General features: G+C 36.2%; 1 protein-coding gene across 1 annotated transcript; it reads right to left on the bottom strand.

Moving 5' to 3' along the window:
- Positions 1 to 1896: 1896 nt before the first annotated feature.
- Positions 1897 to 9957, bottom strand: LOC104229565 (uncharacterized). The gene is made up of 6 exons (XM_009782213.2): positions 9309 to 9957; positions 7490 to 7590; positions 6813 to 6910; positions 4179 to 4384; positions 2918 to 2965; positions 1897 to 2319 (listed from the first exon to the last, which is right to left on the bottom strand). Exons 1-5 carry the CDS (start codon positions 9808 to 9810, stop codon positions 2922 to 2924), a joined length of 951 nt encoding a protein of 316 aa, XP_009780515.1. The 5' UTR covers positions 9811 to 9957; the 3' UTR covers positions 1897 to 2319; positions 2918 to 2921.
- Positions 9958 to 19998: the final 10041 nt, after the last annotated feature.

Raw genomic sequence — 19998 nt, 5'->3', positions numbered from 1 at the left:
AATTTATTAGTTCAGTGGGATTGGGTTAATATTGTTCAACCCAGTTTAAACCTGAGGCCGTTCAGCCTCTCGTTCAGCCTCCTATCTCATGAGGCTGGGTTAGCTGATGAGAGCTCATTTATAAAAAATAAAAAAATATTTAATTGATTTTATAGAAAAAAATAATAATAAAAGAATAATGAAGTAAAATTAAAAAGGTTTCTTGAGAAGTGAGTGTATCAACGTTTGAGGCTCCCCTGGATTCAATATCTCTAATTTGAGACGTTATACTGTTATCTAGTCCGATAATTCCACTTTAGAGCTATTAATGTTTTTTTTGGTAAGGAGGAACCCGCTGTCACTACAGCCTTTGCCACAGCCTCTGCCCTTCGGGTGAACACTCTGTGATAAGCATTCTGTGCGCACTGGGTAAACCTCTTCTGTGCAATAGCCTGCAAACCAAATAGGGATATAAACTGCACAGGGTTTGAGCCAACCCAGAAGGGATTGAGGGGAGAATTGATCCCAAGATGGTCATCCCTATGGATAACCACCCTCCAACCCCTCTTTGTTAATTTAGTTTGAAATGCGTGCACTTAACGGAACTCGTGTATATCATATTTGAAAAAATCGGAGAAATATAGCTACAGAAAAGACATACTACTATTGGTTAGTCAATATTGTGATGATTGATGAATTGATCAAAGAGTAAGTTTTCGCCTCTGTTGTTGAAAAGTCAGGACCCGTAGGGACAGTAAGAGATTCTACATTCTTTACAAATTTGTATGCTTACCTCAAACTCCTTGGAAGAATGTGGTAAGTGTCCATTACTAAAAATACTGAAGTTGGTGGATCATTAGATTTTTTTCAGTTTTGTACCATTATTGGAGAATCATTAGGTGGAAATGTGACGGCTCTAGGTCTTTGTATGAAATTACCAATAAAATGTATAAACATTTACACATTCTTTGCTCTTTAACAAGTAAGAAAATTGATAAACTTTATTTACAACTACCATTTAGTAGTTTTTCTCCACCCAAAAGTTTTAAATTGCATGGATTAATTTAAGAAATTAAAAAAAAAAAAAAAAAAAACTATCGAAGGGCTAGTACGCAAGCCACCCCATGCTCCATTTAGGGTTGGGTTGGACCGTTGAGTTTTCCAACCTGCAAGGTCAGGGCAGGGCAAGGCTTAATTCATTTTGACTGCTCTACCACCACCTCTCCTACATGTTAGCCTCTGATTCTAAGTAATGGACAAGCAAAAAAATAGTTCAAAGGACTAGATGTCTTCTAGTAACTCCTAAATGGCTGTATTTTACAATATAGAATTAAGTATGGCTTCGATTCCACTTGTAACAATTAATATTTAGAATGGAATGAGAAAATTCAAGACAAGGGAAACTTCATTGATACCAAATCAATTTTAGTCTCCAATCAGATCTTCCAATATTTACAGCGGAATTAAGCTAAACTACAACTATCTCCTACATGCCAAATTTGCTTGCTGCAATAATTTTTGCTTCTATTAGATCATGTCCTCCATTAGGAGGGTTGTTATTGGGAGCTAAGGACCACTAAAAAGTTAAGTAGTTATACAATGCTTGGAACACCTTTGATGCAACTGTGTATAATTAATGTATAATCTATGTATACTAACTATAAAAAACATTGAATTTCCCCTAAATATAAGATGTCCCTGCTGCTCCCTACTTATTTGATAGTGAACTATATATTAAATCTTGCAAAATGTATGATCCTTTAGCTATGTTAACATTCGAGATCCAGCACTATCCCAGTTCGCTCTCCTTTTGATAGCTACAATATCGTAGGTTGAGCTGTAGTTCTTAATCTGGAGAAATAACATTGACAGAGCACAATACAGACCAGGTGCTTGAGATAAGGAAAATAACTACAATTTGAATGTAAAGATAGCAGCTCGTATTTACGGTTGTTCATTATATTGAAGTTGATATCCAATGAATAAATAGCTGCTAATGCAGCATAACAAAGAGGAAAATAAAAATGAATTCAAATTTACAGCTCCAAAACACCATCATACATTGTTTGACCTCTTTTCCCCACCTCCTTTTTCTTCTGTATCCAGCAAAGAATATAACACAAAGAAAAGAACAATAAGACCCAAAAAGTCTACCGTGGAAGGATGGAGGAAATGGAATATGGTGAGTATATATTGACTAATTTCTGCAGCTGGCTTTGTCATTCTATCCCATATGATTGATTATATGAATACCTCTCCAGAAGGACTTCATCCCCAAGCTTTCCGAGCAGCAGGCAGCCAGTTCTATGCCCTTACTTAGATTCCAATGGTGAGAGCTTCCTGCAGACCTGTCCAAGTTAGTAGATACCAAACCCCATAAAACCCACATATACAAGTGTGCCCAAACCCCACTCTAGATACCATAAAACTTGACTTGAGAAATTATTTGGAGAAACTGTCTTTCTTTTTTTGGTAAAGGAAATTTTTCGGAGAATCTTAACTAAGAATATACTTTATTCTTTGGGAATGATTTGAGTGACTAGTAGCACTTTGATCATACCATATGCACTCATACTTCCTGATGATGCCACATAAGAATTGTGCATAGATAAATCCAGTAGAAGGGAAACTCAAAGCTCCCCCCCACCACCCCAAACAACCGGAACTTTCTCAACAAACATACGAACACACAGAGATTGGTTATCCACTATACAGATTATCCGCCTTATGATATATGTTTAACATACTGAAAGTTAGCTCCCATTAGAAAGTGCAGCAATACTTACATCACATAGTTTACACAGCAATTTCTTGTGTTTGATTCAAATATGTCAAAGCTAGTGACTTATGGTCTCAACTTAAGTTATGCAAGGGGGAGAGACAAATAAGTCACTGGTAAAGTTTTTGTTTTAAAACAGAAAAACAGAATCAGGCTCACCAATCTATAGCTTGTCAAAATCATCATCGAAGGCATCATCTCCATCATCTGACAAATAAAACAGATAGTCAATGTGCTGCAACGTGATCATTCAGAATGTGGTGTACATTTACTTAAATTTCCCTAAATACAAAGTCAGATTCTTCAACGGCAACAAGAACTCAAATCTAAAAGGAACGACATATTTCAATCTTGAAAAAACAAAGGAATGGACATGAAATATAAAATGTAAAATATTATAATGAAACTCGAAAAGTTCGAAAAGCCAATCAGCTTGCTAAGCAACTTATAACTAGAACAAAATTGCTTGCAAAATTGGATAAAAGAATACTTCAACTATCTTATTACTTTTATAACACTGAAACTAAGACAAATTTTTTGTGGTTATCAGTGTGGATATCTTAAGCTTCCGCTAATAAAAATGGAGATATCCCATGTCATTACTAATGCTATGTGGATGTTTGACATAATTTTAATTGGTCAACGTTATTTTATGAAACAAGCCATACTTGAGAGGAAAGAAGAACAAAAACATTTGTGAACAGAAGGAAATGTATAGGTTTTATGCAGTTTTGATAGGGTTTTCTGAAATTGTCTTGCAGATCTTTGTGATACATGTATCCATAAATTACTATTTGTCCTAAATGCTATTTGAAAGCCAAAACTGAAAGATTTCAAGCAGAGATAGTAATTGCAGATCCAAGACAACTATACATAACTGCATCAAAACAATTGTTTTCCTTTTCCTTTTTTTTTTTTTTTTTTGAGAAGGAATTGCTTTCTAGAATTATATTCTTTATTCTTGATGGCAACAGATTAAGGTCACAGTTTTGAGTGGAGTGGACACACTAACTGCGTGCAAACTAAAATTTAACGAAAGACAGAACATTAATAACAGTTCTTACTTTTTTTGTCAGAATATATCATTATTATTGTAAAGGTAAGATATACAAATTACCACCGTTATTATGGAATCAAATTGTGATAACAGTTGATATCAATCCAATAACGACATGTAGTAAAAAGGAAAACGACACCTAGCAAATATACTACAAAGAATTGAAGCCGGTATGTTCAGACTAATCTTGCTTCCTATTTGTTTTCTTTTGCTTTCCTTGTTTTTAGAAGAGAGGGACATGCAAATAGCAAAGATAGAAAGATTGACTACAGAAATATATATTTTTCCTGAATTATGCATTTAAGCAAAGAGCAATCTATTGTTCAACCAGTTGGAAAATATGTTGAAGTGTAAATAGAGTACCTGGCCCATCATCGCTGTCTTCTCCAAGGAGAAAAACATCCAAATCCTGGTCTGACGTTGCTGAGGCTGCCTTTTTATTTGTCTGGGGTGTTGCCTCAACCACTGGTTTAGAAGTTGTTCCAGCTGATGAAACCTCCTTTTCACTCTTCACTTGTGCCTTTTCAACAGATTTTATTTCGGCATCTTCCATGTATTTCTTCTCATACCTAATTCAGATGTAGCCTAAATTAGTAAAGCTCTAACTACTATATATGGACCGAATCCAAGAAATGCATACTTGTACGGAGAAGAAAAAGAATGTTAATCATATTTCAGCATAGTGAACAAATACTCTGCCTATTTTACCATGTACCCTAAACCCTAACCTTTTTCAGGAAAGCAGCTATATGCCTCTATTAGCTTAAACGCCTTACCTTGTGGCATTTTTATTTAGGAGGCAAATCTCCCTGTTAGTTTTAAGCCTCTACAAGGTCTCCATTGACACGAAGGGGCACCACCAAATTGTTACAACACATAAAGGAATTATCCCTAAATTCATGAATTAGTATTATTATTTTTTAGTAAGTGCTAAATGCTAATATATATTGAGTGAAAAGGCACGTAAAATAGTGTTTAGTGTATACATCTGATCGCTAAAACTCAGTTCCTTTCATGATAGGAGACTAAGAAAGTTCATTATGCTTTTTACATCATTGACTTTACTCACTTACAGCAGAAGCCAAAAGGGAAGTAATATGTACTTTAATCTGAGAATATTCTCAGCTTTGCTTTCAGAAACCCTCTTATTCTCTCTTTCGACAGCAAATGTCCCACATCTTGCTTCACTCCTTGGTCCTTGCCAGATTCTTTGTTGTACCAGCACAGCATTCAATTCTCTACCGTTATGGACATATACCACACACTAAATGTACTGACAAGGAACTGAGACATTTTTGAGGCCATGTGGCGGTGAATGAATTGCTGGTTCACAGATTGTATCGGCCTCACATAAATGGCATCTATTGCATAATACCATTCTCATATTCTGAAGGATTATGTTGTGTGAGAACAACCTCATGCATCAAAGTCCAGCACATTCATTTATTATTTTTAGAAAGAAAACTAGTAATTCCATTTCAATTGCTCTTGCAGTAGCCCATTCTTTAAGGTTTTTGGACAAGGTTGTCTTATCTTAAGAGAGATCTACTTTTCATTAACATTGAATGATTATCTCATTTTGGATATTGAAATTAATAAGAGGAGGATCAGTTAAATGTGCTAGATTGAGCTCTAACAAATCTTTACTTGTGGCTTAAGCTCAAGAATGATTTTTCAAGAAGACATTCCTACGTGTCCTGAACAATCAATAGAATGAGTAGGATGTAATAATATCTAGGCCTCTGGTGGTGTAAAGCAGTGAATATATTTCGTTGAGATACATCTTCAGATTTACCAACAAACTAAGAAGCTTTATTTTCACACCCACATCCTTAGTATTTATCATCACTGAGACAATCACGCCCTCTGTCATTCTACTCTCTTTTTCTTACAAATTTCCTTCTTATCAATGAAGGAAAATGAGAACAAGCGGGTTTAAGAAAGACAACTCACTCGCTTCCAACTAGCCAATAGATGCCATGTGCCACACAAGTTCAGAGTCTACCCCCACTTTCATACATTGCCCAATGGCAACAGACATCTGGAACATGTTCTTAACCATTTTTGGATTAAAATTGGTCTATGCCTATTCAGACAGAGAGGTCCATGAAGCATGGGGTCTCAGCAGAGTTGACAAAAAGCCATTAAGCACATCTGGCTTCAAAGGCATATGTAGTGTTATAGTACCGGGTTCATCTGAACCTAGTATTTTCGATGCGGAGTATAAAATTTAGTGTAAAAATTTACTAAAATTACAGCACATAGTGACTAAACCCATAATTTTAAACGTATAATAGGTTAAATACTAAAAACCTTAAAGGTTGAACCTATAGAGTTTAAATCCAGGGTCCGCCTCTGTCTAGCTTATAGTGCCAGTCTGTATTTTTTGGTGTATCTGGATTGAAAGAAACCCTAGATGTTTTGATGGTATTTCAACTTCTAAAAGCTACCTGAAAGCTAAATGTTTGGTTAACTTTTTAGTTGGGTGACTGTTTTCCCTGTAAATAAGTCTGATATGTTTTTGGATTTTGTCGGCTCCTTAGCCTTATGACAATTGACAATTTTTTTTTGTATTAGAGCTTACATTTTCCCTCTTTTGTAATCGTTGCATCTTCTTGATGCCTTTCTAATGACATTTCGCTTACCTTATCCGGAAAAAAAAAAAAAGAAAAAGAAATTCGCACATGCACTTCCACAGCATCGGAAATGAGAATGACAGTACTGTAGTCCGTAATCATCCCTTAGCATAGTTATTTCCAACTTTTGGAAGTCTCAGAGGCTAAATTCCATTCTCAATAAACCGTCAAAATATTCACCCCTTAATCCTGACTAAATTAATTCAGCTCTTTCATACTGAACCTATACCCAATTATAAAAAGCAAGCATGTTTCTGCATAGCCTCACGATGTACTCCAAAAGTACAGATAGAATTAGGTCGGTTTGCGTAGGGAGATCACCATATAAACTAAAATGAAAGATCTCAAGTGAAGTACTTACGGGGCCACATGACTGTTAACTAGAATAAAGTAGATTCTCCAAAACTTCCGTTCCCTCATTATGCGTGGGCATAACTCATACCTTAGCTTTGAGATTTCCTGCAAAAACACCACATGTAATGCTCTTACTAACAATGGCAATTTTGCAAAAGGCACAATTTTATCAGACAAAAATTGCACCATTCTGAACAGCCTTTTCCCTTTTCATAGACATCAAAATTAAAAAGATATGGTTCATTAGCAAAAGGCAGAATAGGAGATTACAAACTAATCAATATTTACACATCTGCCGAAAGACAAGAACTCAACAAAAATTGTGATGTCCCATGAACTTACAAGAGAAGCTGACCAGGATAGTCAGTAGACCTTCTAAACTCAGAACACCAAATAAAGCAACAGATGTTGAGACAATAGGCTGATGGCCAACTTAAAACTAGTGTAATTATCTTTATAGTGAATTCATTAATATGTTCCGACCTTTATTTTATGAAATGAGACTGATTAATATAGCTGACTCCAAGCTAGTTTGGAATTGAGACTTAGTCAATTGATCAGCCGACACTGAGAGGGTGAATAACACCAGAAGTCATGCCCTCTTTAAAAAAGTCTATTGATCAGCCAACCCTGAGAGGGTGAATAACACCAGAAGTCAGCCCCTCTTTTTTTTGAGTGTCATACCTTGACAGATTGAAGAACAAGTTTTGCGTGTTTTTCCTGAAATTCTGTAAGATCCTGCCGAACATTTGAGACTGTAGGAATATCAGAGATCACTGAATCATCTGTGCATATCCAAGACATACTTCAGTTAAGATAGTTTCTTTTGAGAATAGGTGACGCAAAAGAAATAAACAATGAACATGTGATTAAGCATAGAAAAATCATTAGAAATTGCAAAAGGAGTCACAATTTTATGATAAATAATGGAAATAACACTGCATGTGAGAGTTTGCTAGATAAAGGAGGAGGATTGCGGTAGGTTGACGGTTGCATAAAACAAGTCTATTTATGATAAAGTCCTCTTGATAGCTTACTGAATGGGAATTAAACGGTCCAAATGGAGTGAAATGGACATTGAGGATGATAATGGGAAATCACAATCTTTAACACGTATGCTGCCAAAAACTAAAAATGACGTGCTCTAGAAATTATTGCAAGAGATGGGGATCTCAAAAAGATATGGGTTCTGTTTTTTTTTTTTTTTTTGCACAGATATTGGTGTTTGCTGTTAGAATTCCAGAAATGAGACTAGGAAATAGTTGCTTCTAATACACTTTTTCTTTAACTAACGCTTCATGATTTTATCTAAATCCTCCCTATACCATTCTAACCTTGAAGCTCATATAAGAGGTGCAACCAACAGTGTCCAATTGCCCATGCCTTGAAATGTTTACACTTTTCAGGCATATATCCTTGTAAGGTGGTGGACAAGGTCCTACCTGATGCATACTGCTAATAGAATTAGACTCTTGCAGAACAAAAATCATCATGTCATGTCATCTGAGACAACAGTTATCCTCTTCAAGGACTCTGGGCTAGAGATAAAGCAGGGAATACTTCTCCGTGGACTTGACATGTTCCATTTGCAAGTTTCGCAGGGTGCTTTATCCGGAAACAAACACAATGACATCTATATATCACATCACCGAGAAGGATGAATTTGATTAAGTGCACTGCTTTGCTTGATGGAACCATTTGAATGTTAAGAAAATGTAAGAATGGCATGCAATTCGTTGACAAGACTAATAGTTGGACCTGGTGAACTGAACCTCAGTCGTTCATCTATTGTAGATCTAATTTGCACGGTTAGGTTATAGATGAACCAATCTAATGGATTTCAAGGTGAATGCTAAAATGTAATAATACCACTTTTAAAATTCAAACAAAATGTACCATCACTCTCAGCATTCTTCAAATGTTGACCCAACGATCTGATTATATGTTTGTCCTTAACCTAGGAGGGCAATATTAACAAAATCATTCCCTGAACATACTTGGTTTGGCTCTATACACCCTGTCATCATTGCATGTAAGAATTATAAATGCAGTAATCACAAATATATAGCATGAAGAGATGACTGACGACAATGAACGTAGAGGTTCAAAAACAAAACAACACCTAGTTCTTGCCACTTTAAAACCCTGAAAAACTAAACAACACCTAGTTTCTCTAGAATTCTATCTCAAAAGCTTCTAATTCCTTCTATTTACTTCTTCTGACATAAAACATTTTATATATCTAGAGTCACAGATAGCGAATCTTCTTTGCATTCCCTCCTGTCAGCATTATTAGATTGAAATTGTGACATAGCTAAATGTAATTCTTCAATACTGCGAATTTCTCTTTTACATTTAGCACAGAGAACTCAGTGATCCAATTTTCTGTCAATTTTCCTTCTTTCAGCAATCTAATTGAACTCCGAAATTGAAATAATATAGTTTTTCCAGTACAAGAAGTACTACATTTTCACCTCTAATTCAGAAATGTACAACAAATTACCTTCAAGTGGGAAATCCTGAAAGGTATTAATGGTAATCCCCTTAACGAACTCTCTCAAATCATCGGTAACACCAAATTTCTCGAGATCGGCAAGCGTAGGGGCAGACGACGCCGTTTGAGGAGCAGCCGACGACGAGTCAACAATGTGAGAAAGCGCAGCGGAAGGGATTTGAAACTTGATCTGTTCAGCGCGTTTGAGAGCGTCAACTTTGATCTGATCGGCGCGTTTAGAAGCTTCGGTAACGATTACATCAGCGCGTTTGGTAGCTTCGACGGCTATTTCCTTGGATCGTTTAGAAGCCTCGACGGCGATTTCTTTGGATCGCTTAGATGCCTCGACAGCAAATTCCTTAGATCGTTTGGAAGCTTCTAGAACGACGTCGGAGAGCTTGGAGGAACCAATGGTAAGCTCCTGAGAACGATTAGCGGCTTCTTTTGTGAATTCTGTGGTTCGCTTTGCTGCTTCTTCAGCGAAACTTCGAGCCTTTTGCCAGAAATCCATGAGCGTTTTTGGATTTGCAAGAGAACAGAAGCTAATCAAAGTAACGGATTGGAGAAGTGTAATGGAGATGCTGCAAATTTTGAGTTTCGGGATTCGGAATAGGGGAGAACTGAGATTTAAAGACGACAAAGAAGAGGAAGAAACAAATGAGGACTTTTATTAAAGAGTTACGAAGAAGGAAGCGACTATTGATTTTTCATAAAAATGGTCCCTCAATCATACGGGTACATTTAAAATAGTCCTTAAATATATTTTTGAACAGTTTTAGTCCATTAAATTTGCTAGAAGTGAACACTTTTACTTGTAAAATATTTAACAAACTATAATTATTATATTTATGCGAGAACTGCAAAAGAAAATTAATGGCAACTCATATTTAGAGGTGTAACATTTGTAGTTTTTACTATTTGGTGTATTTTTAGTGTCTCGTGCAACTTTTTGACATATAATTTTTACTATTTTAGTCTAGTTATGGTATTTAATGCTATTTTTAGGGTTACCATTTTTTAAAATTTGGCGAGATTTATTTGTTGTTCCTAGTTAAATCTTTTTTCTCACATTTTTTGTTAAATCTAATAGTTAGAGTTAAATATGTTTACTTTTGACAATTTAAAGTACCAAAATTACTTAAAATATATTTAAGGGGCAATTTAAAAGTAGCCTCATACATAAGGGATCATGTTTGTGATCTTTTCTGCTTACATCAAGCAAAGAAAACAATATATGTATCTTACATTGTACAAATTACTTAATTAAGGGAATTTGTTACCCCACTTTATTTTATGACTTCTAATGTAAAACTTTTAAGTTTGGTACAATTTATACGCCAGAAAAGAATTTCTTAAAAAAGGTTCATTTCATTTCTTTTCTAACATTTTAGTTTTTCTTTCATTTTTGGGCAGGGATCGAGGAGGAGAGACCTGAAATTTCTGAATTTATATATTGTTGATATATAGGCAGGTAATATTCCTCACAATTAGTCCGAGTAGTTTTGAAGGAACTAGGAAAGCCGAAGTGAAAAAAAAAAAATTGAACAGGTCTCACCTTTTGAAACAGAAAAGATAATAGGCAAAATTGCCTCCCGCTCACTTAAACTTGCACCCAATTTCCAACTCAATAAATAAACTTATAATTTTTTCATTTGAGCACCTTAACTTGACGGAATAAATATTAATAAATCACTTTAATCATTGACTATGCTTATGTGGTAGTGACATAGGTAACGTGGACAAAATGTATACCAATTATACAAAAAAGGCGCGTGAGTACAATATTTGATTTAAGAAAAATACTAAAATCAAAAGGAAAATTAAAAAATGAAAAAGAAAAGGGAAAGAGCACCCCCAAGGCCGCCCATCACTGCTCGCCTCTCGTCTTTTCTTCTTTTCACCGGTAACCCCTCCCCAGTTATCTCCCATCAGTCCAGTCTATTTTTTATCCAGTTTCTTTTTATTATCTTTCAAATATTTCTCATCTCGTTTTTTCATTCTTTTTCAAATATAGTGACTAGTTTGAGTAAAGAAATGCTATGACTTTTGAACTTAAGCGAGGACAGAAAGCAATTGGAAGTTTTCCAGCCAGATTCGATCTGAAGGTGTGTGGTTTTACTTATCTCTTATAATTTGGGACTTAAAGAGATGTGGTTGTGGTTGGTAGTCGGCGAACACGAGATGGCAGCCATTGAGGTTTTTTGGTTGTCAAAAATTCTATTCCTAATTGAATTTAACAGAAATAAGAAGAGAAGTAGAATATGGATGAAGGAAGCTGGCTAATTTCTTGGATTTAGGGTTTCGTCAGAGGCTTTTCCGGTAGTATCTTCTTTTACTGGGGTTTGGGGGAGGAGGGAGGAGGGAGGAGGAGGTGTTTGAATGGAGAAGAAAGTAAAAGATATAATGAAGGCCAATTTTAATAAATTAATTTTAAAAATGGGACCCACAAATAACACATGTCAAGTAATAAATTAATTTTAAAAGTGGGACACATAAATAATACATGTCAAGCAATAAATAGTCTAGCATATGACGTGTTTGACATATCAGCGTAATTGATATACACGCTCGGTTGGATGTATTTATTAGTATTCATTCCTTCAAGTTAAGGTGTTTAAAGGAAAAAAAATTGTAAGTTTGTTTACTGGATTGACAATTGGTTGCAAGTTTAAGTGACCAGGAGACCATTTTGCCAAGATAATATAATAATATGAAATATGTGAAATCTATTTGATAATGATATGGGAAAAAAAGTAAAACTACTACATCTATATAGCGAGATAGAAGAAATAAATTTGACACATCAACACATTCACCAACAATATGGTTCATGCTTCAAAGTGAAAATTTCTATATTAGTAATAAATGATGATAAGCAAAAAGAGCTAAAAATAAGAGTAAATACAGAACAAGAACAGTTGATTATTTGTTTTGGCTATTCGTAATGTTTGATTGAAAATTGAAATTCCGCAAGTATAAGATATTTGACACTTTCAGTGTAAATTACATAAGAAAGAGATGATAAAAGAGTGAGTATGTATAATTAAAGGTAGAATACCCCCTTAATTTTTTTAGTAGTTTGATAAGAAATATATGTCATATGATGTTAACTGTTAAAGAATTTAATTTCTATATATGATCATATAAAAGAATTTTTATGCTATAATGAGATCAAAACGACGAAATGAACAAAAAATTTGTATATGTCAATGAAGGAAAACCATTTAGAAAACAAGATAGGAATTCTTTATAATTATATTGTAAAACAATTGAAGGGATGCAGCGCAGCTTAATAAGTACTCCAGTACTTAGTAGTATGTTTGTTTTGGATACAAATGTTATGGATCCAAATGTTATCAACCCTCCTATTATTTACTATAATTTTACTACAATTATTTGTAAAAGCATAATTAGTAACCTGAAATAGGACACGTTAAACGATACAATATTTTAAAATACATATACAGATAATATAAAAATTCTTGCTTATGTACTATCAAGTGTTTTATATATATATATAAGTTAATCATTTTTAAAATGAATTTAACTTGTATAAATTGAAGGTTAAACTTTTTTTTCATTATCCATGTAATTCAGAAATTGCATGTCTTTGCATCTCTTGTTTTAGAAGTCAAATTTGTGTTCTGAGGCCTTAAAAACCTCCTTTTATCTCTCCTCAATTTGTGTGCGCAGTCCGGGCGCGGTACCGGAAAGCTTTTGTATGAAAAAATTGAGAAATAATGATATTTTGGCTTAAAAAGATGATTTTAGTTGACTTCGGTCAACATTTTGGGTAAACGGACCCGGACTCGGACCCGTATTCCAACGGTCCCGAAAGGTCTGTAGTAAAATATGGGGCTTGGGTATATGCCCGGAATCGAATTTCGAGGTCCCTAACCCGAGAAAAGAATTTTTAAAGAAAATTGTTTAACTGAAAATGTAATGGTTTTTGGAAATCTAAAGAGATTTGATCTTGTTGGTATCGGGCCCGTATCTTGGTTTCGGAGCCCGGTACAAGTCCGTTATGGTATTTAGACTCTATCTGTGAAATTTGGTAGGAATCAGAGTGGATTTGACGTGATTCGAACGTCCGGTTGTGAAAATAGTAAATTTGAAGTGTTCTTGAGAAAAATCATGAGTTTGAGGTTTAATTCGTAGTTGTTGATATTATTTTGATGATTTGATCGCACGAGCAAGTCCGTATGATGTTTTTAGACTTGTGTGCATGTTTGGTTTAGAGCCCCGAGGACTCGGGTGAGTTTTGGATAGGCCACGGTGTGATTAGAACTTAAGAAAACTCAGCTGATGCATCTGGTGTTTTGCACAGGCCTCTAATCTCGCAAATGCGAGATCAGGCTTCACAAATGTGAAGTCTGTTGGCTTGGGAAATGCGGCAATATTGTCGCAAATGCGAAGAAGGCCAGGAAAGGCCAACCTCGCAAATGCGAAACTTTAGCCGGGATTGCGAGGGCCTCAGAGGTCGCAAATGCAACATATGTATCGCAAATGCGAAGGCAGCAGTAAATTCAAGGGTTTGAAAATTCCGAACCCCTGATCGCAATTGTGATATCTGCAGCCTGTTAAATGAGATTTTAGATGGGATTTTCACTTCATTCTTCAAATTTCAAAACCTAAACTCCTAAGGGCGATTTTTCTAGAGCAAGTTCTTCCCCAAATCATAGGTAAATAAATCTTAACTCTTTTTCTTCAATCTATTTCATCTTTTTACATGATTTTACTTCAAAATCTAGGATTTTTCATGGGAAATTGGGTGTTCTTGGGTAAAAATTAGGATTTTTGAATTTTGGGGAATTAGACCTCAAATTGAGGTCGGATTCCAAAACTAATTGTATATCCGGACTCGGGGTGAATGAGTAATCGGGTTTTGGTCCGAATTTCGAGTTTGGACCAAGCAGGCTCGGGGTCGGGTTTTGACTTTTTGGGAAAAATGTTAGAAAACCAATAGTTATGCATTGAAGTTGAGTTGTTTAGCATTTATTAATGTTATTAAATTGATTATGGCTAGATACGAGTGAATTGGTGGTGGAATCGAGAGGTAAAGCGGTGATTGAGTGTTGAATTACCCGTTGGCTTGAGGTAAGTGCTTGGTCTAACTTTGACTTGAGGGAATAAGAATCCCCGATTTATTTGCTATGTAAAATTTCCATGTGTGTAGCGTATATGTGTGGTGACGAGTACCTATGCGCCACCAAAATTTCCATTTTTTGCTTGTTCCCTTCCCCGTTTCCTATTATACTATTCTTGCCTTATTGCTATTTGCTCAAAATTGCTTTCATGCCTTAATTGCTACTTGCTCATATATGTTCCATGTCTAATCGCTTCATATTAACTATTGTTCTCTTTATTGAAGTATTTAATTGTTTCATAGTTTTATTTTATTACATCGTTGGCTTATATTGGCTTGTTGGTGCCTTATGGCACATCTTGGTTGGTCTCGCTGAGTAGTTTACGCCAGTGAAGTTTCTTAATTATAGTAATATTCCACTGTGTGGATTACGATATAAGTACATTGGGAAAATTGAATTTACTTGTGAAACACTTATTTTTATTCATTTGTGATTAGTGGTGATATATATATATATATATATATATATTGGGATCGGGTTGCACGCTGCAACAGGAGGAATAAGGGTGAAAATATGATGGTCTGGTGGGATCGGGTTGTACGCCGTAACAAGGAGTGATAAGGGTGGACAGGTGGGATCGGGTTGTGCGCTGCAACAGGAGGAATAATGGTGATATGTGTTGAGGAGTAATAAGGGTGGACAGGTGGGATCGGGTTGCACGCCGCAACAAGGAGAAATAAGGGCGAATATTGATTCTGTTGTTGTTATGTGATGGGATCGGAATGCACGCCGCATCAGTTGTCGTTAAGTGTTCATGTCTGCTGAGGTCTATTATTGTGCTATTGAAACACCCCTAAAGATTGGTTATAGTTGAATACTAGTAGAACAGTAGGGTTCCAAATTTCTTTAATGCCAGTTATTGCTTCATTATATTCTGCATTTTCTTTCTGTTTAGTATAAACTGTTGCAGGTTGTATATGTTGTATGCCCCGCCATAGCCTCGTCACTACTTCGTCGAGGTTAGGCTCGGCACTTACCAGTACATGGGGTTGGTTGTACTGATACTTCACTCTGCACTTCCTGTGCATATTTCGGAGCTAGTGGCTGATTAGAGTTTGAGGGTGCTGCCTTCAGTTCACAGGAGACCCAAAGTAGTCCTGCAGGCGTCCGCAGGCCCTGGCGTCCCCTTCTATCTTTACTGTATTCTGTTTTTACTTTTCTTCCAAAACAGATGTATATTTTACTTTCAGACCATTACTTGTAGTAATCGTAGACAGTTCGTGAGTTGTGACTACAGTTCTGGGTGTATTTTATTTCGGATTCCGTTCTTAGTATAAAGATAGTCTTTTAAACTATGATCTTCCGCATTTATTTTCGCTGATTTAATTTTGTTAAGTTTTTAATTAATAATAGATAAAGGAAAAGGTGTAGTAATCTGTGACGTTGGTTTGCCTAGCGAGTTCAATGTTAGGCGTCATCACAGCCCCAAATGTGGAAAATTCGGGTCGTGACAAGTTGGTATCAGAGCACTAGGTTGCCTAGGTATCACAATTCACGAACAAGCTTAGTAGAGTTTGAGGGATCGGTACGGAGATGTCTGTGCTTATCCCTTAAAGGCTACAGAGTTAGGAGCAATTTTACTTCTATTCATCTAGGTCGTGTGGTTTGATCTCTCAATACTAATTGAACTTTCTACTCTATTCTTTCGCAGATGGCGAGAAAACGTACCGCTTCATCAGCTGATCAGCAGCCCAAGCCCCCAGTGGCAGCTCCTACGAGGGGTAGAGGACGAGGCCGAGGCCGTTCTAGAGGCCAAGGCAGGGGCAGGGCTCAGCCTAACGCTCGAGCAACAGCACCAGTGGCGGAGCCTCAGGTAGATCTTGATGATGAAGTTCCGGCCCAGACCATTCCAGTAGGGCCAGCTCAGGTTCCGGAGGGATTCATAGCTATCTCGGTACTTCAGGATGCTTTGGTCGGATTAGTGGGCCTTATGGAGAGTGTTTCTCAGGCCGGCGTACTTCCTGTAGCACCAGCTGCCTCTCGAGCTGGGGGAGGAGTACAGACTCCCGCTACTCGCACTCTGGAGCAAATGGCTCCTCAGCTTTAAACTCCAGCAGCTCAGCCAGTTGGGGTAGTCCCGACGGGTGTTGTAGCTCAGACCGGTGATGGAGCAGTTATGTCTTCTGATGCTTTTTGGAGGTTGGACAGGTTCACCAAGCTTTTCACTACTACCTATGGCGGTACATCCTCAGAGGATCCCCAGGACTATTTGTACAACTGTCATGAGGTTCTACGGAATATGGGGATAGTGGAGATCAATGGGGTCGACTTTGTTACTTTTCGTCCGTCAGGTTCCGCCAAGAATTGGTGGAGAGATTATTGTTTGGCCAGACCAGCTGTGTCGCCTGCTTTGACTTGGAACCAGTTCTCTCAGCTATTTCTGGAGAAGTTTCTCCCTATCACTTAGAGAAAGAATTATAGGAGGCAGTTTGAGCGCCTCCAACAGGGTTTTATAACCGTCACTCAGTACGAGACCAGATTTATCGACTTGGCCCATCATGCTCTTCTCATACTTCCCACCGAGAGAGAGAGAGAGAGAGAGAGAGAGAGAAGGTTTATTAAGGGACTAGCTCAGTCTATTGTTGATACCCATTTTTTTCCTATAATATTAAGTGCATATATACCTTCAAAACTATGCATTAACATCAACTGATATTTTTCCATAATTCTATATTTTTAAATTAATTTATTCTAGTATTTTATTTATATAAATAATTATAAAATTGCATCACAAATGACTCTATAATATTTTATTGATTTAATTTTGCTACTTATAACCATATTAAGTTCAAATTATTTCACAAATGGTCAGATTTATACCTTTTAGTTACAATTGCAATAATTTTGCAATTATAGTCCATGTATACATCACTGTATTATTTTACCAGAAATTGGTCCATTATATTTTCAAAATATTAAATAATTATTTTAAAGCACTTCTATGCATGAAAATTATTTTTTCTTATTGTTAATTATTTTATAAAATAATTTTTATTCAATTACTTGGGTATTTAATAAGTAGACCTCTTATTTTCAGATCTAACCCTTTTAAAACCAGCCCAAATAACCCCTCTAAATTAGCCCAATTTCCTTAGGCCCAAACCCAAACCTGCCCGACCCAATACCCCATCTAATCCTGACAGTTGATCGTTTTGATCAACGGTCCACAACCTTCTTTCCATAATTAACCTAAAATGACCCCCCCCCCCAAACCTCTCATTTTCTCACCTCACACGTCGTCACCTCTTCGCTCTTCTCTCAAAGTCTCTCGACCTAACCCTAATTCTAAGCGTCGTCACCGGCGTAAACCTTCACCTTATGACGCTCCTATGGCTTCTCCAGTCATTCCTGGCCTTCTACGCACCATGGCTCCTAGACTTCTTAGATCCTTGAGGGGATCTCTAAGAACCTAGTTGGTTCTGGTTTGAAACTCTACTGGTTAGCCTGTCTTAGGCCATTTTATCGACTGTGAGTGAGAACTTCTCTTTATTTTGTTACGAATCATGGTTTCTAAACCTATGCTCTCATCTCTGTTATGTTTCCAAAAACCCTTGTCTATTACCTTCAATTATTTCCAGATCTATATAGATCTAAGATGAATCGAGCACTATTACATGTTTTTCTCTTAAATTTTCTGCTTTTAATCGTTTGTTCTTCCTTTTCCCTAAAACTAGGGTTCATTACGAGTTGTTTTTCAAAAGCTTTCTGACTTCTAGATGTTTAATCGTTTCTATTTTCGTCTTCATGACCAATTTTTTTTGCAAGAGTACTCGAACCCTAATTGACTCTATGTAATATACTGATCTTTCCAAATTCTTGCTTCGATTTTGGGTCTTTCCGTGTTACCAATCGTATTAATTTGCTCTGTATCTTCCGCCTTGCATGTTTTTCTTTGTCAAATCCAATATCCTGTAATTTTACCCTAATTGAGCCCTGTTAGGGTTCTAATTTGGCTTTCCGGCTAATTTCTATATTTTTGTGAAGTCTTTATTTAGTTTATTCACTATTTATGGGAGTTGATATATTCTTTCCAGAAATCATTGTTACTTTGAAATTTGGCTGATTGATTTGCTCTATTAGAGATTTGTATGCCTAAGTCTTGATGTTTTCCTGTTTACGACCTTAATTAGTCATTCTTGCCTCATTTGATTACCTGTATATTTACTGATTCCTTTACATGATTCTTTCCTTAATTAGACCCCTGATTATTCTATTCTGAACTCTTTTATTTGGTTTGATTTGAACTTCTTTCCTTAATTAGACTCTCTATTATTACCGTTTAGCCAATTGCCCCTAATTAAAGGAGTCTATTTTGAACTCCTTATGTGATTGGATTATGATTGTCCTTAATTGCTGATTTCTTATTCTTTTACCTTATTGGCTCTACTCTTGAACTACTATATAAGCACTCTTATTTTACCTCTCAAATACGAACACACAGTTCAGAATACACACACATACATTCAAACTCTCTCTTCTTTCTTTGCTACTTGTGCTAACTGTTGGTTTAACTGGCTGAAAGCCAAGGCTAGATAGTGAAATTGCTCCTGTTTTTTACATTCTGCATTTTCTTCTTTAACTGGTATGTCTCTAGTTAAATTTTGAAACTCAACTTTATGTGTTCCATGTCTATACATCCATGCTTGTTCCTGTACTAGTTATTTAATTTGTTTCTCTGTTTGCTGTTATTAAGCATGTCTAAATTCTGCCTTATGTGTAATCAGCATATCTGACTTCACTTAGTTCTTTGATACTTTTCCAACATATTTACTTAGTTCCCTTACCCCTCCTTAACTGGTATGACCATGTAGTTACTTAGTTTTCTAGTACATTCGATTGGCCCTAATTGTATGTCAAATTTTGTTCAACAAACTCTTGTCCTCAACATGATCTTGCTGCCTTCTTTCTCTATGTTTTAACTGTTTGTTACCATGATTGACTTGTTCAGTAGACTCCTAGTTGTTATGTATATTTGTTGTATCAAATATTTCTTTGTTTATGTGGTTTCAACCCTATATGTTCCCCAATCCTCTTCATCCCCTGTTTGTAAATCTGCTTGTTAAGTGAATTTGGGTATTCTATGATTAATTTGGTTGTTTGCTGAGTATGCTTTCCTCAAAAATGATTTCAAAAAATGTTGCTCCTACTCTTAGTATTCTTCTCAAAACTGGTCATTCCTAGCATCTTTAAAAACTGTTTCTAAATCTTTTTCACTTCTAAATAGTTTTACTAAGTCTTTCAACACTATGTCAAGTACTCTCACCTTACTCTTAGACTATTAAGTTCTGCCCCTCTGGTGTGTATACTGCTTAGGGATCCTTGAGATCTCTCTAAACTCTGTCATACCAGGGCTGGCCCTTCCACACCACACATAACTAATCCCTATTTGATGAAAGGTCTTGGTGTGAGCACTGTCCGGGATCCTTGACGCCCTTAGGGAACTCTGACATACCAAGACATATATTATTGGTTGTAAGATCTTTGGCTTCTGAGACTCTATTGAAGGCTTGGCATTCTCAGGTTTACTTTGGGCCTGATTTAAGCTCCATATA

This window comes from Nicotiana sylvestris, chromosome 10, assembly GCF_000393655.2.
Source record: "Nicotiana sylvestris chromosome 10, ASM39365v2, whole genome shotgun sequence".
NCBI classification, from domain to species: Eukaryota; Viridiplantae; Streptophyta; class Magnoliopsida; order Solanales; family Solanaceae; genus Nicotiana; species Nicotiana sylvestris.
This window is presented reverse-complemented; position numbering and strand designations above follow the sequence as displayed.

What these genes read in the sequence shown, in the direction of transcription:
- LOC104229565 (XM_009782213.2), bottom strand. Translation starts at nt 9,810, where the DNA reads ATGGATTTCTGGCAAAAGGCTCGAAGTTTCGCTGAAGAAGCAGCAAAG. An exon ending in TCAGGATTTCCCACTTGAAG is followed by an intron (nt 7,591 to 9,308) that starts GTAATTTGTTGT and finishes GGATATGCACAG; the next exon opens with ATGATTCAGTGATCTCTGAT. An exon ending in GTTAACAGTCATGTGGCCCC is followed by an intron (nt 4,385 to 6,812) that starts GTAAGTACTTCA and finishes CATCTGAATTAG; the next exon opens with GTATGAGAAGAAATACATGG.